The following is a 24,185-nucleotide window of genomic DNA, read 5'->3' on the forward strand; positions in this document are numbered from 1 at the left end:
GAGCTAGGCTGCCCTTGGTCAAACCACCGCCCTCCTGTCTTCCTGCCTCAGTGTCCCCCCTCAGCCGAACGGGGACAAGGTAACCGCAGACTCTCCAAGAGCATGGACACCATGCTCGGTGCTTTGGGTCCTCAGTGCTCACGTGATTCCCACCAAGCCTACTGGGGCAGGAGCTACTTCTGTTCCCACTTCACAGCGGGGAAAACTGAGGCTCACGGAAGGCAGCACATGCAGGGTCTCCTCACACTAGGGATACCTGTCAGGAGAGACTGGACCCCACCAGGGGCAGGCCCAGTTGGCCAGAGCACAAGTTCAAGTTCTGCCTGTAAACATCTCCCCAGTTCTTCAGTTGAGGGAGGCTAGCAAGAATAGCACTAATTCGTTCTTCAAACTTTCTCTTGCTGATGTTGGTGTCCATGGGCGATTCTTCTTCTTCTTCTTCTTCTTTTTTTTTTTTTCAGAGCGAAGTTTCACGCTGTGTGCCTTCACACACCAAAACTATCTCCACCAACATAGGAAGTCTAACTCATGCTGTGCATTTCCTCAAGGGCCTGGGCCTTTCCAGATGCACATGGAAGGAGGCAGCACCACCAGACCCCAGAGGGATCTGAGTTCGGGGTTGGGGGAGGGGGGTGTCGGTTTAATTAATTGTCCTTTTTTTGGGGCCGCACCGCGTGTGGGATCTTAGCCCCGCAACCGGGGGTCAAACCCGTGCCCCCTGCAGTGGAAGTGCCGAGTCTTAACCACTGGACTGCCGGGGAAGTCCTAATCATCCTTCTTACACTTGCCGTTGATGTAGGGCACCCAGTCCAGAATCAGCCACCACTCGGTGGCCCACACCAGTCCCAAGGTGCCGCACATGCCCGCCGTGGGGATCCAACTTCTGGCCAGCTCGCGACACTGCGGGCCCAGGAATCTGCTCAGCATCCTGGGGCCCGCTGGCGATTCTTGCATGAATCAGTGCCATCATGGGCCAGTGGGAGACCCTTCAATGCTGCTCCTGTGTCTGTGATTTACTCTAAAATTCAGGTCCTCTGGCTCTCTGACCTCAGGCTGTGGGGGTCAGGCTGGGAGCAGAGGAGAGGGGTGGGGTTTGGATACATACATTTGGATGTATGTTTTGAGATTGAAAGTGTTACCCCTCATGCCTGAAGAAGGTCCCTCATCACCTGGTTCTACAAGGATTGGCTCATTAGTCACTGCAATTGCTCACCTTCAACACACCTTGAAAGGGGTTCAGGGCGGAGATCAGGAATGAGGCTCTCAGTGCTCTGGGAAAACTGGCAGAACAGGTCTTCAGATAGGTAGGTATTTTCAGGAGGAAATTTTTTTTTTACTGACTTTATGTATTTATTTTTGGCTGTGTTGGGTCTTCGTTGCTGCGCACAGGCTTTCTCTAGCTGTGGTGAGCGGGGGCTTCTCATCGCGGTGGCTTCTCTTATTGCGGAGCACGGGCTCTAGGCGCGCGGGCTTCAGTAGTTGTGGCTCACGGGCTCTAGCGTGCAGGCTCAGTGGTTGTGGTGTCCGCGGCATGTGGGATCTTCCCGGGCCAGGGCTCGAACCCGTGCCCCCTGCATTGGCCGGCAGATTCTTAACCACTGCCACCAGGGAAGTCCCAGGGGAAAATTTTTATGAACCAAATTTCCTGCATCTTCCCATACTTAGAAAAGCACTAAAATCATTAACTGAGACATCTGCTCCTTGTGACCAGCAGCAGCCTTCTACTGAGATGTGTGCTTGATTACACATCCCCTTTTCCAAAATCACATATATGCTGACCTCCTTCCCACCTCTTCGGAGCAGTTTCTCAGAGCTCTCTGAGAAGCTCTCTCCAGGGCTATAGTCCTCAGTATGGCCCCAAATAAAACTGAAACTCACAGCTCTCACGTGGTGCATTTTAATTTCATTCGACATCCTCTTTTCAGTTTATCGCTATTCCAAAATAAGGAACCTAAGGATCTGACACCCCAGCAGCACCCTGTCTCAGCCAGCCCCGAGGGAGTGCTGTCGTGTGCAGGGCCCACACCCAGGCAGGGGCCGTTACCCCAGTCAGGATCACACATTCCAGGTATAGGGCCACCACTTGCAAAACTCTAACCTAAAGCCAGTCTTTCTTTTTTTTTTTTTTAATCACCAGTCAATCCTAGACACTTTGCTAATTAATTAGCATGATGAATATTAGAACTGATTTTTCTCTGGTGGGAGGACTGGGGTTAAAATGTGTGGATCAGCTTAAAAAAAAAGGTTCTGAAGAACCTAGGGGCAGGACAGGAATGAAGACGCAGATGTAGAGAATGGACTTGAGGACACGGGGAGGGGGAAGGGCAAGCTGGGACGAAGTGAGAGAGTGGCATGGACATGTACACACTACCAAATGTAAAAGAGATAGCTGGTGGGAAGCAGCCGCATAGCACAGGGAGATCAGCTCGGTGCTTTGTGACCACCTAGAGGGGTGGGATAGGGAGGATGGGAGGGAGATGCAAGAGGGAGGAGATATGGGGATATATGTATATGTAGAGCTGATTCACTTTGTTATAAACAGAAACTAACACACCGTTGTAAAGCAATTATACTCCAATAAAGATGTTAAAAAAAACCCCATTAAAAGACTAAAAAAAAAAAAAAAAGTGTGAATCGGAGAATATTAGCGGCTCTCCCCCTCCCAGACACCTGGCCAGAGTTCCAGCCATATCTGGGAGATGGTGAAAATGCAGATTCCCAGGCCTGACCCAGACCTGATGAACCAGAGCCTGCATTTAAACCCATCTCTGGCCTAAACCCCTCAGAGTAGCCCCCTTGACTTGAGACTCTGAATTAGTCTTGTGTCTAGCTGCTTGGAACCCTATCCAGGTTACAGTGAGGGGGAGGGGGAGGGGGAGGGGGGCCCCACTTCCCTCATTGGAGATCCCTGACTTTAAGAAGCAGGAAAGAGGGATTCTGTGGCTTGGTCCATAAATAAAAAGCAAGGTCTTCAGTCTGTATAATCTCTCATTCCCTGTATTGCCAGTAAAACAATGGGGGAAAAGGGTAGCAGAAGCCCGGCGAGGGGGGAGGGGGAGGGGGGAGGGGGGAGGGGGGAGAGGGGAGGGGGAGGGGGAGGGGGGAATAATGAGTAATGATCAGGACTGGCTGAGGGGAGTTGTCAGTATTCCAAGGGCTCCTGCTGCTCTCCCTGCACAAGCCTCAGGGATTTCTAAAATGCAGACTGCCCAAGGGTATACAGAGAAATGAGAGATCGCTTCCCTGTCAACTACCGGATCCTTGGTTCCTTTCCCGGTGGCCACGGCTGTGACCTGTGTCTCCTTCCAGAGATACTTGGATACGCCCACCCCCCAATTTCAAAAATGGACACAAATGGTTATCCTTCCTACTTTTTACATTAATGCATTGTGGAGAAAAGCTACTTCAGTCTTTTGAACGGTTGTATGCTATTCCGCTGCAGGGCTGAACAGCGTAATTTAAACAGTGCCCAAAGGACAGGCATTTATTTTCATTTTTTTACAATTACAAAAAATGTGGCAGGAAATGCATCATTTTGCATTCATTTGCATGTACCTGTAGAAAAATTCTTAGAAGGAAAACTGATGAGGGAGAGGGTGTGTGCATTTTTAATATTAATAGATTCTAGAAAATTGCCATCTTGAGCAGCCATACTGATGAGCTGTCTCCCCAGAACTGCCTTCGGGCTCACAGCCTTGGCTCTGCCTGTCTGTCTCCTAAATGGGAGCCTGGGGCACAGGTCACAAAGACTCTGTGCCTCAGTGTCCCCACCTGTTGCATGGAGGTGCCATCAGCACCCACTCTGCCAGCAGGGTGGGCTCAGGGGGTGCCACGTGACTCCTCTGTGCTCTTGTAGACCTTACAGCTCGATTAGTGTCGTGTGGCCACATTTTAGGCATTTTTTTGAATAATGCAGTATGAAATGCTGGTAAAGTGTGACTGTACGTGCAGAATTTGACCTAGGGAGTTTCCTCAAATTAAAACCCTCCAAGAGGGACTTCCCTAGCGGTCCAGTGGTTAAGACTGGGCGCTTCCACTGCAGGGGGCCCAGGTTCGATCCCTGGTTAGGGAACTAAGATCCCACATGCCGCGCAGTGCCGCCAGAAAACCAAAACAAACAAGCAAACAAAACCTCCAAGAGACTCAGCCGGAAGCTGGCATCCAAGCCAACAACGAGCCGCATTCACGCCACAGCCACGAGAGAGCGCAAGCGAGCAGGAGGCGCCAGGGCCACCTGGGACCCGCAAATTGCTGCTTTGTCTATTTCCTTTGGGACCGCGCTCTCCACCTCCTCTCCAGTGTCCACACGACCTGCTGTGGCACATCCCACCCTCTTGCTCCCACAGGACCTACCCGGCAGCTCTCCGCGGCACTGCCTCAGTTTCTCTGCACGGCCTCTGGCGACCTCTTTGCTGCGAATCTCCTGGAGAGCTGACTGTGCCCTCTGATTCTCTGAGTCGCCGATTGTCTCTTGAACTAATCGGTGGCCCCATCGCTCCACTGAAACCAGGCTGCTCAGTCTGGCAGTCATTTTTCCAGGTTGGTGGAGCTTCACTTTCTGCTCCTGAAATCTGTCCTTCTGGCTTCCAGGACATCCTGTCTTGGTTTTTGTCCCATATTCTGGCCTCTCTCAACTTCCAGATTTCTATCCTGAACACGACTCCGATGTCTAGCTGCGTGCACACCCCGAGCCTGTCAGTCCGGAGCTGAGCTACCTTCCCTCTGTGATGTCCCCGTCCAGTCTTCCTGTGGCTCAGACCACCCCATTCCTACTCAGCAGCAGGTCCCGCAGGTCTACCTTCACCCACGTCCCCTGACCCTAACCACCCCTGCCTGCACTTGACCACCACCTGGGAGGTCGCAGGACCCTGGGACTCCCCTTTCCTGCAGTCTGTTCTCCATGCAGCAGTGGATCGTGAAGATGCGAGTCCCCCTGGGGTACCCCCTGCTCACACCAGGCCTGGCCCCTTCCAAGGGCCGGCACCTCTCGCCCTCCCACTGGTGTGGGTACCTCAGGCAGCGCCCACCCTGCACCTCTGCATGCTCCCTCAATCACCTCCCTAAGGCCTTGTCTTAAGGCACCGTCCCCAATGGGATGTTGGCCGTAAAAAGGAATGAAGCACTGACACATGCTATATATAAAATGGTGAACCTTGAAAACATGCCGAGTGAAAGAAGCCAGACACAAAAGGCCACGTGTATGATTCTATGTATCTGAAATGTCCGGAACAGGCAAATCCACAGAGACAGAAAGCAGATGAGTGGTTGCCAGAGGGGCTGGCGAGGTGAAATGGGGAGTGACTGCTCATGGGGACGGGGTCGCCTTTTGGGTGGGCTGTACAACAGCAATCGACTGATCGAGACCCCCCCAGGATGTGGGTTTGGGGTTGCCCAGCATCCTCACAGCTCCTGCTGGCAGGGACAGGGTGAAGAGCAGCTGGGAGGGCTCAGTGGAAAGGTCACAGATGCAGGGGGAGGTCCTGATGGCTGTCCCCCTCCCGCCCTGAAGGTTTGCAAGGTAGTGAGGGGAAGAAAAGAAGCGCCAACTATGCAGAGAGCCAGGCTGGGGGCGGGCTCGCAAAGCAGCACCAAAGAGACTCGAGCTGAGGGGCATCGCGGGCACAGGGCTGCAAAGATGGGAAGTACCTAAAATATCCAGCACTGGGGCTGCGGGGCTCCGGCCGTGGCAGTTCATTCACTGGAGGAAGATCCTCCCAGACACAGGCAGTGGCCACTGCAAGATGCATCATGTAGAGAGAAGCATGGTGTGCCAACTGCGGACTCCTCTGCAGGGACACACCCAGACCGCCACGGACCGTCTTGGCAGGTCACCCTGAGACTAGCATGCAGTGTGGGTGCCAGTGGAGAAGGGGCCAGGACCCGGACACGGTTGGCTGAGGTTGTATCACCCGCCTTAGATATCCATTTCTTGGCTCTTGAAAGCAACAGAAATGGAGACCTGGAGGGCAGTGTGGTGACAGGCCAGGTGAGAGCAGCCGGCTGCTGCCCAGAGGCCCGTGGGTGTGATGGGTTGGGATGGGCAGATGTGCGGGGGGATGGAAGCCAGAGGGGTGGGGGGGCAGAGGTTCTCTGATACCAGGAGACCACCATGCTCGGTCTTTCGGGGTGCAGGCCGGGACCCCGCTGTGCTGCATGGCTGTGACCCAGCGGACCCTCACTCCCGCACCTCGTTTCCTGTCTGCAACCCTCACTAGAGTGTCGGCGCCACGGTGGTGGCACCCGTGGGGGCTGGAGACAGGACAGAGGCATCTCTCGGGCATGGGGGCCCAAGAACCGGGAGAACGGTGATGCATCGAGCTGGCCAGGATCTGGGGGGAGCTGGTGTGGAGGTGCACGGGAGTCGGAACACTCTGTGTCCAGAGATGAAACACTCTGGACAGAAGCTCAGATGCTGGTCATGGTGGCAGCTGACAGTGCGGGGTTAGGGCCGCGGTGACCCTGCATCTGCTCGGGGCCCCGAGCTGTCCTGAGCCCAGGTTCATTTAATTCTCCCAACAGCCCAGCTCTACCATCTTCATTCCCGGTGAGGGGAAGAGAGGAGGAGACAGAGGGAAGGTCCCACCCGAAGGCTGAAGCACAGGAGGAACTGGGCGAGGAGACAGAGAGGGACATCCAGGAGCCAGGCGACTCGGAACGCCGAGCCTTGGGCCAGCAGGATTTCAAGAGCACGGATGCAGGAAAGTGCTTGGGAAGTTTATCGTCTTTAACGACATTTCAGCTGAAATTGGTAGAACTTGTGTTAACGGAAAAAAGCGCCAAACCAATTCCCAGTAAAATTCTGAGCTCACAGCAGACTTCAATCAAAACCGCATGAAAGGGCTTCCCTGGTGGTGCAGTGGTTGGGAGTCCGCCTGCCAATGCAGGGGACACGGGTTCAAGCCCTGGTCCGGGAAGATCCCACATGCCACGGAGCAACTGAGCCCGTGCGCCACAACTACTGAGCCTGCACTCTAGAGCCCGCGAGCCACAACTACTGAAGCCCTCACGCCTAGAGCCTGTGCCCCGCAGCAAGAGAAGCCACCGCAATGAGAAGCCCGCGCACCGCAACGAAGAGTAGCCCCCGCTCGCCGCAACTAGAGAAAGCCCGTGCACAGCAACGAAGACCCAACACAACCAAAAATAAATAAATTAAATAAATTTTTAAAAAAACCGCATGAAATGACACAGCAGAAGAGAGTGGGGAAGGCAGTGTCTGGGAGAGTTGGCACACGGACGGACAAACGAGCAAACAGTCACAACCCGCCCGACTGCGCAGCTGCAGCCCTGCACCTGCGTGGTCAGCCATCGGCAGGAACAAACCTGGCAGTGAACGACATCGAAATTAAAATCAGTCCAAAATTGTAATGGGAGAATTTGTGCCAAGTCCTGGAGAAACAATTCAGCCTTAACCATAAAATTACTATAAAAAAAACCAAACCGAGTTGGCAGAACGAGCAGTGTCTCAGCCCATTTCAAACCCCAGCTGACAAGCAAGAGATGGTACCGGCGTCGCCTGCCGTCGGCTCAGGGAGCGCTGTCTGCTGTCAGTTCTGGGTTTTCTGAGGAAACGTGAATTCCAGAGAACCAAGGCAGGTCACACCGTCCTCTTTTCTGCTCAGCCCAACACTTAATTAGATGCGTCTGAGGTGACACTGCCGGGGTCTCCAACAGGTGAAGCGGTCGACATTCGCCTCACCTGCCAGCCGCCCCTGGCCTGAAAAGACAGAGACAGAGAGTCAGAGGGGGACGGGGGACAAGATGACCCATCCGGCCCCCGCATCCCTGAGGCGGCCTAGAACATGCCGAGAACCGTGAGAGGAGCCAGGAGATGGGGCAGGGACAGAGGGGTCAGTCCTGGGTCACAGCTGGCCTTGCACAGGAGTGTGCCTCCTTGGCAGGAACTGGCCTCCACTGGCCGGGCTCTGGCAAAGGACTGACGGGGCACCGTGGCACACACTCTGAGGGTGAGGGAGACCCAGGCAGGCCCGGAGCTGACGGTGGTCCCCCAAACGTCGTGGTGAGACGTGGTGAGCAGGAAGAGGCTCAGGAGCCCAGCAGGACGCGGGCCTGGCTGGGAGTCAGGAGGGCAAGGCCCATGGCTGCAGGCGTGTGGGCTGTCCGCAGGGCGGGGACATATCAGGCACATGTGACCCTGGGATGTTTGTCCGCAGGAGCCCCCCACAATGGAAACCACTACTGTTGGTAGTGGTTTGCAGCCCACGAGGGCAGGGTCTGCAACTCACAAGCTCCCCTTCACCTTCCTCATTCTTTTTTATTTTATTTTAATTATATATTTATTTTATTTATTTGGCTGTGTTGGGTCTTCGATGCCGTGCGTGGGCTTTCTCTAGTTGTGGCGAGCGGGGTCTACTCTGTTGCGGCGTGCGGGCTTCTCACTGCGGTGGCTTCTCTTGTTGCGGAGCACGGGCTCTAGGCGCGCAGGCTTCAGTAGTTGTGGCTCGCGGACTCAACAGTTGTGGCTCACGGGCTCTAGAGCGCAGGCTCAGTAGTTGTGGCGCATGGGCTCAGTAGTTGTAGCACTCGGGCTCAGTAGTTGTGGCACGCGGGCTTAGTTGCTCCGCGGCATGTGGGATCTTCCCGGACCAGGGCTCGAAACCGTGTCCCCTGCATTGGCAGGCGGATTCTTAACTACTGCGCCACCAGGGAAGCCCCATTCACCTTTCTCATTCTCGAACTTTCTTAAACAGGCTGAACCCTCCTGCCTGCACCCTCTACCCCTTCCGATCCCACAAGGCCCAAGACCCTTCTCCTCACCCCCCATCCCGTTCCCCCCTCCCCCGCCTCAGCTATTACCTCCCATGTGTCCCAAGGAGCTGCCACAGAGGACAATGTGGGGCAAACAAATCAAGAGAATGCCTTCAAGGGCTGCCTCATCATGTGACACAGGGACACTGAGAGGCCAGCGTTGCTCCACCCACCCTCAGTCTGAAAGTAACTGGGACAAGGATACTGGCCTCAGGGGGAAACACTCTGCCCTTGGATGGACACCCACAGGCCTATGATCCCAGAAGGAGAACATGAGCGGTGAGGGGAGGGGTCCACTCGCAGGCCTGGGAGGTGACAGGCTGGGGCCCAGTGTGGGACTGGGAGCCAAAGGGCAGCTCAGGGCCGAGGAGATGGCTCCCAGCTGGGGTGACCTCAGCTCCTGAGACCTGCTCTCTGGGAGAGCGTCTGCGCCTGCCCAGGGCAGGGGCCCGCGGCACAGGTGGGTGTCCACACCACAACCCCAACCTTCCTGCTTACTGTGTGGCGTTGACAGGACCCCACGTCACAGTCCACGGAACCCTCACCCCGATTCACTCTCACACGCTCGCCCATACTGTGCTCGAGGTGCTGAGCCCTGGGCAAGGGCAGAGCCGGACAAGCCTGGCCACCTGGTTGTGTCAGAGCACTTGCTCTGCTCAGGTGCTCATTGTGGGCCGTGGGGTTGCCACAGTGATGGGATGTGCACGGGAGGCATCCATCCCCGGAACCTTTAAGAGGGGCTGGGGGTAAATGGGTGGGGGGTCGACTCCGAAGGAAACAGGTGGGCTGTGTAAGGCCCTGCCCACTGCCGCATGGCCTTGTCACACCTGCACCTGCGCAGCCTCTTCGGGACAACCCTGCGTCGGGGGTCGGGCCCCTGTGGCTGTCCGTGGGAGGCCGAGAGGCCCCAGGGACTGCAAAGAGGGATGACGCCCTCTGATCCTGGCTGGCCTGGCACGTTGCCCCAAACCCTGAGAAAGTTCCTGAGGGCACACCCCGAGACAGCTGAGATCCATGGCTCATTTTCTTCCCAGATCTTCACTCTGGCCCAGCTCGCACCGGCCAAGGGGGCAGCCAGGATGGTGAGGCCACGGCATGAACCGTGTTGAAGGGTCTGAGCCCAGTGGGGCTGTACCTTCAGACCGTCAGGGCCTCGTCTGCCTACTTTTGCCTTCTCCTGATGGGTACAGACACCATCGGGGAGGGAGGGCTCCTTCCCAATAGGCAAAGCCCTCAGCAGCCATCGAGTCCTGTGAGGCGTGAGGGTCTTTGCCGAGTGGGGCGCCACAGAGCTGGGCTCCCCGAGGCGGCTCCGCCAGCCCGCATTTGTCCCCAGGATGCACTGAGACACAGTCGAGATGGCCGGTTCCGAGGACCCGCCACCCACCTGGGCTCCACGTCAGCCCTATCACTGAGTCCGGGAGCCCACAGGTGTCCTTGGGATTGTGCTGGAGACTCACCTGGCCCAGAAGGCTGCCTTCCCCAGGGGCGGGCCGGAGGGAGGCCAGCGTCTGCAGGGTGATAAGTGTGTCGCTGGTGCTGGTCATCGGAAAGGGACCAGAGGAACCTGGAGGGGCGGGAGGGGTCAAGACCAGTGTTCCCACCCTGGGAGTCACGGTGACTCCTCAGGCGGGACCTACCAGCCCCCCAGCCAGGAAGAGGCTGCGGAGGTGACTCCTACGGCTCCCTGCCCCTCCCGCAGCCCTGCGTGGGTGGGGAAACCAGACTGCTGGTAGGAACTTTCTGTTCCCACAGCACCTGCCCAGCCTGCCGGGATGTGTTGACTTCACCGGGATAATCACTAATGGGAACAGAAACCTCACAGTGTAAATAGAGGAAAGAGGCGTACGCAGGGACCAGTCTGCTTCCCCAGATGAAGCTCAGGGGGCCCGGCCACGTGGGAGCGACTGACCCTGGGCTGCGCAGCCTCACTGACTGGAGCTGGGCCTCAAAGGGCAGCTGGCCTGGCTCCCGGGCCCCTGACGTCGGTGGTGTCCTCTGCCATCTTACCTGTGTAAATGGTAGCCTCTTCTTGAATTTCCCCATGTTCTTTTTATACCGGATTCTTTTGTTGCCGAACCAGTTGGAGACCTGTGGACAGGCAGAGATGGAAGTCACTGGAAAAAACTGACCTAGCGATGAGACGCGATGTGGACAGACCGCCGGGGGGGAACATCACTGAGTGACAATGTGTGGCCCCGGGGCTGGGTGAGAGGCCGGGACTGAGAAGGTGGCGCCAATGAACTGTGGGCCCAGGGAAACGTCTGCAGTGTGTTGGTGACACCCTGGATCTGGCGTGGCTTATAGGAGAGGGGGGAGCTGGAAGGAAAACAGGCATGTGTTTGACACACTCGGAGAGACGAGTGTCTGCTCACTGCAGCGGCAGGCAACAGACTGGATACTGATGCGGGAGACGCATCAGTAACCACATTTCTGGGAATGCAATTTAAGCAAAGAACACAGTGGAATCCAAAACTTATCAAAGGATAAGGACCACCTGACAGGGCAGGGGAAGGAGCTGAGCGCTGAGCTGAGCGCTGAGCTGAGGGCCTGTTTTTAGTCCCCAAAGCCAGTTAGGAGGGAGCTGCAGTCACATGCATCCTGTAAGCAAGGGGCCGGCCCAGGGCCTAGAGGTCTGAGCCCAGCTCTGACTCCAAACCTGCACCGAGACCTCCAGGGCAGGGCTTCTCCCTGTGGGTCACTCTCTGGGGGGCGTCCTGGGCACTGAGGGTGCTGAGCAGCATCCCTGGCCCCCACCCCCCAGATGCCAGTAATGTCCTCCCCTCCCCCCCGAGAGTTGTGATAATGAAAATGTCCCCTGGGGGCAGAATCATCTGGGTGAGACCCTGGGCAGTGCCCTCCTAAGAGCGTGGAGACACATCCCAAAGTAAGGCACCTGGCCCTGCAGTGAAAGGTATGTATTTTAATGAACAGAAATAAACAGTTGAGTAACGTGGCAGGACTGTGGATGGAAGACTTTTCTCTAAAAATCTGTTTCTTTAATGTCCCTCCATAATCCTCTCAATGTCAACCATGAAAAGACAAAGCCCCACGTGTGCTCCCTTGCTCCTCGACTCTCCCGCCCTCGGTGTGAGGGCGACCTGTTCTCAACCAAACCAGGTGAGCACTAGGTTCCCACTCTACCTCCAAGGAATGTGCCGACGCGTCTGTGTGGGACTAAGTTTGCAGAAGAATGGCAGTGAGCAGTTTTCCATGTTGAATTCAACCGGCATTTTAGAGGGACAAAGAGCAAACTTCCCGTGTGGGTGAGGGAGGGCGGCCGCCGGGGAGCTGGCCCGGGCCGGAGGCCACCCTCTCCACGGGGTGTGTCCCGGCACCTTGTATAGGAGTGGGATGCCCTCTCCACCAGCTGTAGCTCGGAGCCACTGGCCACTCCCTGCCCTGTCACTCTGGCCCCTTTGGCTCATACAGCTGCAGCCGCCTGGGTTTCTGACCATCGCCCTGTCCTGGGCTCAGCTCTCTCGCCCTTTCCCCCTCGGGCCTCCTCACCCTGGAGATGCAGCTGATCCTGTCCTGAAAACGTCTGTTGCCTCATCTGCAACACCCTTTGCCCTAATGGTGCTCTCCCTCCCCCGCTACTTCCTCCTTAGGCGAACCTCACAGCCTGCCCGACATCTGTATCCCAGATTCGGAGCCCTCCCTCAGCTGTCAGCCATTTCCAGCTGGAGGACTCGCCAGAGTGGGGAGGGGCTCCCAGCACAGAATTCTGCTGCGGGTGGGTGGGGTCTCAGGGCCCGGCCACAGAGCAGGAGTCACTGGAATGTGGCCGGTGCTTTTCAAACTTTTGTTTGCAACGAACCCTCTCCTGAGATAAAGTTGAGACCCAAGACCCATGTGCTCTCTGGGGGTGCCAGGGCTTGAAGTGAATCTGGCCGTTTTCAGACAGCTGCTCGCGGTGACAAACAAGCTGCCATGCCTCCCACTTCTTTTGGGCCTCGAAGCCCCAGAGGTGCAGCCCTCACATCAGCTCCAGCCAAGGTGCTGAGGACAGCGCAGCAGTTCCAGGGTGGGTGAGGTCTCATGTGACCGGGACACCTGTGAGGCTTTGCTGCCTGTGTGACCGTGCGGGGCTCCTGAGTGCCCTTGTCTCCAAGTCGCTGCTGGACTGGGCAGGGACCAGAGCAGAGGGTGGTGACGGAGGGCACAGGCTGACTGGGCTGGAAACTCAGCCCCTCCAACTGCACAGTGGGAGCAGCCCTCCCTGCAGCCGGGGGCGGGGTGCCTGAGCCCCACGCTGCCCCGCGGGCGTAGCCTGGTCCTGCCTCTTGCTTGTGGGCTGCCTGCACTTACCGTTCTCACTTTAAAGCCTTCGGAAATATTTCTTGGGTTTTCGTCTTAGCCCCGCCACCTTACCCCAGTTCCAGTGAGGACAGTGGTGGTTCCGACTACCAAGGTTGCCCAGGTCCCTTCTCTGACCTGCACCACCATTCCCCCTCCGGAGCCAGACGTTGTCTGTCTTGTACCCCCAGACACACACACTGGACTGTTTGAGAAACAAGAGGGCAATGCACACGCCTGAATTTATCCCAGGATAACTGAATCGGTACTTAAGCACAAGAGCTGGTCTATCGCTTTAAGTCCTAATTTTCCTCCAAGTTCTTTTTCTTCTCCTAAGCTCATACCCCACCCCTCTTATGCAAAACAGCACCTCCCCCTCTTAGAAGAATATTAAATCCTAACGACTACAATCCACTGAGTACCTCATGATACACTCCGTGGTGTCGCCTCCAGGACCGCACACTCCACACCAGTCGCCTCAGCGAGTCCCCACACCTGGTGGGTGTGGCTTCCCGCCTGAGGCCCACGTTCATAGCCCAGACCCGGGACCTGAGCCCGGTCAGGCCGACTGGGAGCCTGCACACCCGGCTCCCGCTCCACACACTTCACCAACTTCCCTGGGTGTCCTCCTCACTGGGCTGAACCTTCCCTCCCTTCTGGGTTCAGGGAGGTGTGGCAGGAAAGGACTGTCACCTGGGAGACTGTGATGCCACCCTTCCTGGCCAGCTCTTCTTTGGTTTCTTCACTGGGGTAAGGGTTGCTCAAATGGGAATAAAAATATTCATTCAGCACTTCCGTGGCTTGCTGGCTGAAATTCTGCCGCCTACGCCTGTGAAGACAGACAGCCTCAGCCGGGGATCGTACATGGGGCCTCATCCTCATCTCTGATTCTCTAGAGGTTGTAACAGCAGCAGTCAGCACTTCAGTCGCCTTCCAAGAGGCTGTGTGAGGGCTACACCTGCGGCTGTGGCCACAGCCCCTGCACAGGCTTGGAGGCCCCCAGAACTTAGACCCAAGCCAGCACTGACTTGGTTCCTCTTCCTAAGAGCTGACCCTGGGGTCACAGGCCGGGGGTAGGTAGGGCCTGACCGGGCATCGAGGAACCTCGAGCGCAGGGCCATCACGGCCTCGCAGGTGCTCTGCTTCAGCTGTATCTGGACGCTGTTGAACGTGCCGTGGAGGATACCCACCACGTGCTCGATCTCCTTGGGCGAGACGGGCCTTATCCTGCTCTGCTCCCGGAGAAGGCTGGTGACATGCGTGGTGAACTCACAGCAGGCCTGGGGTGGGGAGGTAAATGCCAGCCGGTGACTACCCAGCAGGCTGTCCCGGGGCTCCATGTGGGACCAGCCACCTGCCCCCCGAGGCTCCCACACAGGCTGGCTACTGAGGAGTGAAGGCAAAAGGCTTCCGGTAAAATCGGCCACCTTTGCTGTGAGACCAAGTGTGTGGACTCCCTGCTCTGGGCCACCAAAGGCAGGCAGTTAGTGCTCCACGTTTTGCTTTGACAAATGCACATTCACATGACAGAAACTCTTCCATGCAGAAAGATCACCTGTTCATATTTCTCTAGCTCAGAGTGGTAAATCTGTCGGATCTGGGACAGCTTGGCCCTGTAGCCAGAGTGCTCAAGGCCATTGTCATTTGGACAGCCACCTGGTGCTGCTGTGCCGGCCGCCACCTGTGCTCCTCTTCGTTGCTTCTCCGGCCTGCACATGCCCCCGGCCAGCAGCATGTTATCCAGCTTTAGGAGCTGAGCGTCGGGGGGACCCTCTTCCAGAATGCCACGAATGTTCAACCCTGGGTAAGAGAGGAGAGACCGAATCAGTGTCTGTTGTCGGAATAAAAACAACCACAACAGAGTGCTGGCACTGGCTTCGTGTCTGAACACTTTTCACGGAACCCTTGAGGGGAAAGGAAGACTTCATCTGACAACAGACATTGAGTAACCCCCTGTGACGCTGGTCCAGGTGCCGCGCTTAGGAGCCCAGTCCGGGTGGCGGGAATGCAGGGGGCACACCGACCACAGCTCACAGCCCACAGTCGGGTGTGTGTGGGGGCCCGCAGGGCAGGGGCGGGGTGGCACTGGGTGCTGGAAAGCCTGAAGCCCTGCACCTTGTCTTCAGATGGGAGAGGAGGAACGTTCCAGACACACACACTAGCACAGGCAGGGATACGAAGGCTAGTGGCCACCTGGCTTCAGGCAAGGCCATGCTGCTGTGCGTCTGAAAATGAGCCCCCCAAAACCGAGTTCCCTTACTGAGTTTGACTAGTTTCTCTATCTAAAACTTTATTCCCTTTCTTGTCCCCTTTGACCTCAGTCCTGTGCTAACTGAACGTTAATCAATCAGTCAGATGACTAAAATTGCTGTTGTTGATTACATCGTTAACGTGCTAAAATTGCTATTATAGATATCGTCATTAATGTACAAACTCAGGTTATGTCTCCAGGGCAAGTTGAGCTAACAGACCCCTAAGCCATGGACCCACCTGGTCAGTGAATCATAAACCAGAGACATCCTGATTCCCGAAACTACGATTATGAAATGTCACAAGATGATGATTAATTCCAGCCTCTCTGTTCTTCCCCTTAAAAAAAAAACCCCAAAAAACCCTCACTCAAAGACCAAGGTGGAGTAGATCGGAGGCTTGTCTCCCACTCCCTTGCTTGGTGCCCTGCAATAAACACTGTACTTTCCTTCACCACCACCCGGTGTCAAGAGAGTGACTTTGCTTTTCAGGCGACTGAACTTTGGTTTGGTAACACGTCTCTTATGTCCGTTTGTGTTTCCTGTGTGTGTGTTGGGGGGAGGGTTGTTGCTATAAAGTCAGAGAGGAAAAGACTGATCCAGAGGTGCCAGAGAAGATGAACTAACCCCCCGAGAGATTTTTATTTATTTGTTTGTTTGTTTATTTATTTATGGCTGCATTGGGTCTTCGTTGCTATGCACGGGCTTTCTCTAGTTGCGGCCAGCGGGGGCTACTCTTCGTTGCAGTGTGCGGTCTTCTCACTGCGGTGGCTTCTCTTGCTGCGGAGCACGGGCTCTAGGTGCGCGGGCTTCAGTAGTTGTGGCTCGCGGGCTCTAGAGCGCAGGCTCGGTAGTGGTGGCGCACGGGCTTAGTTGCTCCGTGGCCTGTGGGATCTTCCCAGACCCGGGCTCGAACCCGTGTCCCCTGCATTGGCAGGCGGATTCTTAACCACTGCGCCACCAGGGGAGTCCCCCACGGAGAGACTTTAAGCAGAGAAACAAGATGATTGGATTTACAACATGGAGAAGCCACCACAGCTGGACTGAGAGGGTGACGTGCTCGAGGGCAGGACTGGACGGGCAGTGGACGGGCAGGGGAGGCAGTTGGGGGCGCTGCTTCTGTCCGAGGGGATGCAGGTCAGCTACAGGGCGGCCAGAGGGCGAGGCCCCAGAGTCCATGACCACCAGATGTGGGCGTGAGAGAAAGGAAGAGGCTGTAACCACTCCCACATTCGCCCTGGAAGGTGCCACTTTTTTTCCAAGCACAGCACACAAAGCAGCAGGCAGGCACGTGAAAAAATGGCATCAGCCTGGTCCCTGACCCAGCTAAGCATGAATGTCCAGGTGGCTGCGAGGCAGCTGCTTCCTGGGAGCTGGGGCTGAGCTGACCAGTTTGGGTGGGAAACAGGTATTCATGAGTCATTGGCATGCGGTGTGTGGGAAATCCATACGTATCCACCTGTACCTGCAGCTACACCTATGAGAAGGCCATGCCCCTGAATACTAGAAAACCAGCATTTCAAGAACAGGCAAAGGAGGAGACGGAAAGAGTTATCGGGTAGGTGGAGGAAAAACCAGAAGTAGTCACAGAGGGGTGAAAACATGGGCTTGGTCATTAGGGGAACACTGTTAACCTCTGCAAAAGCAGGGTATGGTGGGGTACAGCCTGGCTAGCAAGTTCCGGAGGAGCATGGGAGACAGGCAGTGCAGGGAAGAGGCTGCTGCAGCGGTTACAGAGCGAGCTCGGGTCTGAGGAGGGTGGTCTTGCAGGACCTGTGTCTTCTTTGCTTTTTCAGTGACAGAAGAAACATCTGTGGCTACAGAGGAAAAAAGATTGGGGGGTGGTTCCTGATGGGAGGCAGGGAACGGAGAAGGAGGTAATGATATAGGATATCCATCTAGCTCTGACTTTCTGGAAATACAAAGTTTAAAGTGTTTTCTTGGAAACAGGCTCTCAATACTATCAGCTACTAACTGACTCAAATGCTCAAATAAAAATTGAGTTTAAGGACTTCCCTGGTGGTCCCGTGGTTAAGACTCCATGCTCCCATTGCAGGGGGCGTGGGTTCGATCACTGGTCAGGGAACTAAGATCCTGCATGCTGCACGGCACGGCCAAAAAATAAAATAAAGGTGTATTAAAAAAAATAAAAAATTGAGTTTAGGGAACTCCCTGGCAGTCCAGTGGTTAGGGCTCAGCGCTTTCACTGCTGTGGCCCGGGTTCAATCCCTGGTCGGGGAACTAAGATCTTGCAAGCTACATGGTGCAGCCAAAAAAAAAATTGAGTTTAATCCTATCATATGGATATTTACCCATTAATCATGTGCCCCTTTCTTGTTCCCTATGTAACAGGTTAACCTTTTCTGTCAAAACCTCACCAGTGAAAATTGAAGGCGCTCAAGAGATATCCTTGCAGGAATTTTCTTCACATGCAGGGACCTTTACCTCCTTACGTTTGGGGACCCTCAACTCACCCAAAGGAACCCTTGCCACTTAACTCAGTCCCACTGGGTTATAATGTGGCTTTTTCTGAAAGAACTAAAGGAAAAGTGCCCCTTTTATCAGTTGCTGGCCTTCCAGTTCAGAGACCCAATTCTCTAACAACCTTACCTGGTCTTCAAGAAGCACCAGATGTAAACGCTGGGCTCTCCTGGACAGAGTTGACCTGTGCTGCCTGATCCCTGTAAAGGCCCACACGCTCCTAACCATTCCTAACCCAGAGTAGATAATGGACGTCCACCTCCCTCAGGCCCTCTGTGTGCAAGTCCTATTGATTCAAACTCCATGATCAACCCACCATCCATCCCCTCCCTTAATGTCACCGCTGGAACCCTGCTGCGCTGACCCCTCTCCTGCCCTCCATGACCTGTGAGGAAACCCCTCCCCTCTGATCCACTGTGCACACCAGCAAGCCGACTACCTTCCAACACTCTGCTCATCATGCCAGTCTTTTGTTCAGAGACTTCAACCAGGGCCTGCATCCACCTAAATTAAAGCCTAGACTCTGACACCTCGTACTCCAGGGCCTTTCGTGACAGCCTTCCAAACCCATCTTCATGAACTTTCCCTCTGCTGGGCCCTTCATGGCCCTTTGCAGCACAACAGATGCTCTGCGACCGTCTCAGGCTTACTCAGCATCTCGTCCCTGAGTACCCGTGGCTGCGGCTGGGGCTCAGGAGTGACCCGAGAGGGACACACAGCACCCCGTCCCGCCCCAGAGGGCCCCCAGCACGCCCTGACTCCCGGGCTGGAGAGGCCACCTCCACAGCTTCCATCACAGGAGGGGCAGGAGTGGTCCAGGCTGGACATGCGGTGGTGGGGGCATGTGCACACCTGTGTGTGTTCATGCGTGTGTGACTCTGGGCTGCTCAGGGGTGCGTGGCAGTCTTTCATTCTTTTTTCTTGGCTGTGCCACGTGGCTTGTGGAATCTCAGTTCCCCGACCGGGGATTGAACCCGGGTCACAGCAGTGAAAGCGCCGAATCCTAACAACCACTAGACCACTAGGGAACTCCCCTTTCATTCTTTTATTTATCCAACAGTAAGCATCTGAGAGTCTATCACAAGCCAGGTACCCAACCAGGTGCTGGAGATTTTAAAAAATACACCAAAAAGCCACGGGACTTACTGTCCTCAAATGAAAGCTCTCAAATTACAAAGAGAACACCATTTTCTCATATCTCTTTATGGGGTATGTGTTGGTGTGGCCTTTTTGGGAGGGGAGGTTCAAAATGCCAATTAACACAGAAAAAGCACATATCCTTTGATCTTGATCAGAACTCTGTTCTGAGAATTTACCCTACAGAAACACTGACCCCTGTAGATGCTGTATTTACAGGACACACACGACCACCCCGTAACTGTGAAAAACCAAAACCGCCCAAATGCCCATGAATAAGGAGACAATATGCCTGTCATACCCCAGGTCCTGTGGTGTTAACAGTGCATATGTCATGACCAGCATTCATGAGCTACAAGCTTTGTTTCTTTAAAGCTGCATATTTTTGCGAACGTATGTGTATGAGGAGAAGCAAAACTTAAAAAAGTTATCCTGTGCCTTAGTCACCAGGACCGGTCCCAGCTGTGGACATGGCCATGCTGAGCGCCTTTGCCTTCTGTCAGCGAGAGGCCCCTTGCACGCGGCCCTGCCTCTCCCTCAGCACCGCGCGTCTGTCTCCCAGCACACTGTCCCTGCCTGATTATGGTCATTAGACACTCGTTACCGTCAATTACAACAAGCTCATTTCCGGCCCCAGGGATGCTCCCCAGCTCCCCCAGGGCCCTCGACTGGCAGGCGGGAGGCTTTGCAGACCAGGAGCTCAGCTCAGGGACACTGTCAGTTGGAGACACTCAGAAGAGGCGGTGGGATCTAAAACAGAGGCACTTCCCCCCAAACCACCAAATTTCCTTATGTTCCCAATTTACTGTGGGTAAAAAACTCCAGTAAACCAAACAAGGAAATAAAATAAAATTATGAATGTCAACACATTATGTTTTTTCTAAGAAACAATATGGAACTGCTATGGACTGAATTGTGTCCCCCCAAATTCACACGTGGAACCCCCAATGTCTAGGTGGAACAGGGCCTGTGAGGATGTAATTAAAGTCCAATGAGGGGCTTCCCTGGTGGCTCAGTGGTTAAGAATCCGCCTGCCAATGCAGGGACACAGGCTCGATCCCAGGTCTGGAAGATCCCACATGACATGGAGTAACTAAGACCGTGCGCCACAACTGCTGAGCCTGTGCTCTAGAGCCCGCGAGCTGCAGCTACTGAAGCCCGCGTGCCTAGACCCCATGCTCTGCAACGAGAGAAGCCACCGCAATGAGAAGCTCACGCACGGCAAGGAAGAGTAGCCCCTGCTCGCTGCAACGAGAGAGAGCCTGCGCACAGCAGCAAAGACCCAACACAGCCAAAAAAAAAAAAAAAAAAAAAAAAAAAGTTCAGTGAGGTCATAGGGATGGGGCCTTAATCCATAAGACTGTAGCCTTCTAAGCAGAGGAAGAGAGACCTCTTCCTTATTCCATTACCCTTGTGAGGACACAGCGAGAAGGCATCTGTCTGGAAGCCAGGAAAAGAGCCCTTACTGGGAACTGAACCAGCCCCAGAAAATAGTAAACCAATGAGCAGCTGTGTTCCAATAAAACTTTATTTACCAACACTGTGGTCTGCAACCCTACTCCACAGTATGTGTGTCACAGAGCCTAACATGGGTCTGAGGAAGAACCTACATGCATGCAGGTCCAGGTAGGTCAGCACACCTCCGAATCACTGCCTTCAGGTCCCCCCTTTCCTTGGAATCCCCTCTGGATCCTGCCCCTTCTCTTGACAGTTTTCCTTCTGTGGGTGCAGTATGAAGGATGAGATTTTAGCTTGTTTTGTTCAGTCCTAATCTAGATCAGGACCCCTTGAAAGGTGGTGTCTGGTTTGCCCTCCGTCTATGGAAAGGCCAACACAGACAGAGAGGTTGCACATAGAAGCCTTTATAGCAATGTGACAGAGTAATTTCATGTCTGTTGAATCTAATGAGACTTTTGGGCTTTTTATTTGGCTGCTCCGTGTCTTAGTTGTGGCATGCGGGCTCTTAGTTGTGGCATGTGAGATCTAGTTCCCTGACCAGGGATCGAACCCGGGCCCCCTGTGTTGGGAGCACAGAGTCTTAACCACTGGACCACCAGGGAAGTCCTGGGCTTATTCTTTTGTATGCCTGCTTCATTTTTCCTTTCCTTTTCCTAGTTCATCTTGCTTGTATTTCGCACTGGTACTGGGCGGTGGTGAGCCAAAACCCTGTGGCCTGAGCAGACTGTGGCTGGGTCACTGCCGGAGGCTGTGGGTACGTCCCGGAGATGCCCGGGCCCCAGGTGCGAGCTCTGGGTGTGGGACAGTCCAGAAGTGACCCTCCTGACACATTTGTAGGATGCCTGCCTCCCTGCGCGTCACTACAGTCATCAGTCGTGGGGCGGAGACAGTGCTGCCACCTGGAAAGAGCCTGTGAGGGTGTCCTGAGTTCCAGAGATGAGATGCTGAGGGAAAGCCCTGTGCACAGGAAAAAGACTCACTGCAGGCGCTCCCATCGAGCGGACACAGAGATGCTAAGTGAGGAAGAGGGGGCCAGGACCGGGTTGTAAAGGAAGGGCAATCCATTCTCATGGGAAGGTCTATTTAGTGAGGAAGCAAGGCCACTCAAACCCCGAGGACGCCAGCTTGGTGGCATCACAACTGTGGCAGGAACCCAGACTGTGGGCGCTTCCCTCACAGAGAAGGCAGCCCAGGTTCCCCAGCCCAGGAGTGAACACCTTAGCCGAGGCAACAGCATGGGAACATATCCCCAGAGACCCACCTGCCTGCCCACCCACCCCACCTCTACCCAGGGCTCTGAGGGCCACATCTGTCTCTGTACGGCTGTGTGGAACAAGCCTCTTCCCTAGGGACCGTCGCTGTCTTGTTCACTGCCTTGGCTCTGGTTCCTGGAACGTTCCTGGCCTCACAGAATCATGGCCCAGAAATAGGAACTCGTGCTAAGAAACCTCTCCTCAAAGGCCACCAGGACATTTTATGGACCAGTGCTACCAGGCCCTCAAGGAAGAGAGGGCCCCTTTCTGCAACAAACTGTTTCAGAGGAGAGACACGGGAAAAGCCACCCACTCACCAGACGGAGAACTCAAGGCAGGACTTCATGGGGAAGTCACAGCCCAGCACATTCATGACCAGAGCCGAAACGGCAAAACAAACGACCAGCAACCCGAGGTCAACAGCATCTGTGTGCGTGTACATGCACAAACATATGAAGCATAACCAAGGAGATTTATCTCTGAACGTAGGTGCTTCCAAAATCTGTCAGTAAAAATCATCAACGCCAGTGAAAATCAGTGTAAGTGAATGTAAATGAAAACCTATCAACGTAAAGCATCACAGTAACCACAAGGAGAAAAACGATAGCTCAAAAGATGCAAAAAGAAACAAACTGATTAAAACCATACCCGTTAATGATAAAAACCCTTAGCAAACCAGGAACAGAAAGAATCCTCCTTAATCTGACAAGGAGCATCTCCCTAAACCACACACACACTTGGACTTACTGGGGACCCTTTAGAGGCACTACTTCGAGTGAGACACGGGCAGGCTCTGTCCTGTAGGTGTTGGTCGAGCGGATGGGACCAGAGCCCGGGAAGGGACAGATGGGCAAGGTAAAGAGGGGAGATGTCACCCACTTGCAAGTTGAAGGGCATTCTTGCGTGACTGGAGTCACCCGGGGATCACCGATGTCACTGACAACTCCCCCCTCCCCCTCCCCCTTGCCCCTAAATTGGCCTCCAGGTGGGGTTGGTGCTGAGCAATGGCATTCTGACCAGCTGGCCACCCGCACTGTCAAGGGCCCTTTAAATGCTTGTTTCCGGGGGATCACGTGGAACACAGCCTGTTGGTGTGGAGAACTGCCTGCATTTACCTTTGAGACAACGTCCCCCAGGTCAGTTCTTTAAGCAACATTCTAGATGAAGCCATGTTTTAAGTCACTGGACTTTCTCGGTCCCACAGGACTTTACAAGGAATATCCCTTTAGCAAACTCTCATTGGTTTCTGAAATCACAGCTGACACGCACATTAGATATTCATCAGACGGCGGGAGTATAACACTATGCAAATTCCTATCAATTCTAATTAATCCTTAATTAAAATACATCACAACCTAAGTGCTGAAACCTCAACCAAATATGCAAATTAAGTCTCATTTCAATATACTTTTGCATTTGTTAATTTAAGGCCTGCAATTTTGTCATAAACTACTGTCTGAACTGCTGATGGTCAGTAAAAACGCCATGCAGTTTGCCTGGGTTTGTTTCCTGTGGCAACAGGGCAAAAGGAAAAGACAGCGAAACGCTGTAATAGAAAATGCAGCCAAGTAAAACGTCTAGAAAATTAGTCCATGCTCTCCTGTGAGGCTTTGGGAACATTTAAGAGCAACAGCTAAGAAAAACAGCACTTATGGATGGTTTCTGTCTATATTAAACGATCTTATTTCTCATCCAAAGAAATGCTTTAATTTCAACTGAACAATATCTAGAAGCTTCCAAAGCTGGGCTACCGTCACCCAAAGGTACGACCTTTATTTTGCCGAGTCCTGCACAGGGAGGTGACCAGACCAGCACCACGCACAACCACGTCCTACCCATTCCCAGGCTGGAAATCAGACTTTTAGGCCTGCCAAGGCCCTAACTTCCCTAAGAGGGGTTGTCCCAGGGACTGATGTTAAGCAGGTTCTAGGTGACAGTAAAAAGGAGCATTTTCTGTTAAGAGAGATTAGTCACTTTCACACCATCGCCAAGTTTACTGATAGCTACTGTATGCCAAGCCCATAACAGGGTTGGGACACTCTGCAGGCACGCCTGTGCTTTTGCGGGTAACAGATGCTGCATTAAATTAACACATAGGATAATTTCAGTGGATGGTTAAGCCCTAAGAAGAAACCTGAATAGGGTAACAGATGCTGCAAGAAAGTGCTGCTTCACAAGAATCTGTGTACTAAGGCCTTAAGCTATGGGCCCCCAACTGAAATCCTTCAGTCCTTGATTGGTTTTTATAACAGCTTTATTGAGAAATAATTCATGTGACATACAACTCACCCATTTCCAGTGAATAACTCAGTGGTTTTCAGGTACATTCACCAGGTTGTGCAACTATCACCTAACTTTTTCACTACCTCAAAAAGAGACCCCGTCCCTGTTAGCAGTCACTCCCCACTCCCCACCCCAGCCCCTGGCAACTGCTAATCTCTTTCTCCCTCTTCTGGACATTTCACATAAATGGAACCACACACTATTGTGGACTTTTTTTTTTTTGCGGTACGCAGGCCTCTCACCGTTGTGGCCTCTCCCG

The 24,185-nt window shown here is 54.2% G+C and overlaps 2 protein-coding genes across 2 annotated transcripts in view; both read right to left on the minus strand.

Annotated features, from left to right (window-relative positions):
- Positions 1-765: 765 nt before the first annotated feature.
- Positions 766-1,346, minus strand: LOC102985647 (cytochrome b-c1 complex subunit 10-like). The gene has a single exon (XM_055091632.1). The coding sequence runs from the start codon at positions 952-954 to the stop codon at positions 766-768; it is 189 nt and encodes a 62-aa protein (XP_054947607.1). The 5' UTR covers positions 955-1,346.
- A 9,348-nt stretch (positions 1,347-10,694) lies between these two features.
- PBX4 (PBX homeobox 4) overlaps positions 10,695-24,185 on the minus strand; it is a 44,762-nt gene continuing 31,271 nt past the window's right edge. The window contains 6 exon segments of the mRNA XM_024134195.3: positions 10,695-10,744; positions 10,747-10,800; positions 10,803-10,857; positions 13,759-13,894; positions 14,155-14,345; positions 14,621-14,865. Coding sequence (XP_023989963.2) covers positions 10,695-10,744; positions 10,747-10,800; positions 10,803-10,857; positions 13,759-13,894; positions 14,155-14,345; positions 14,621-14,865 — 731 coding nt within the window.

Source organism: Physeter macrocephalus, chromosome 2 (assembly GCF_002837175.3).
Source record: "Physeter macrocephalus isolate SW-GA chromosome 2, ASM283717v5, whole genome shotgun sequence".
In the NCBI taxonomy this organism is placed as follows: domain Eukaryota; kingdom Metazoa; phylum Chordata; class Mammalia; order Artiodactyla; family Physeteridae; genus Physeter; species Physeter macrocephalus.

Bases quoted from the DNA above. Each gene is read 5' to 3' on its own strand.
- LOC102985647 (XM_055091632.1), bottom strand. From the start codon at position 954: ATGCAAGAATCGCCAGCGGGCCCCAGGATGCTGAGCAGATTCCTGGGC.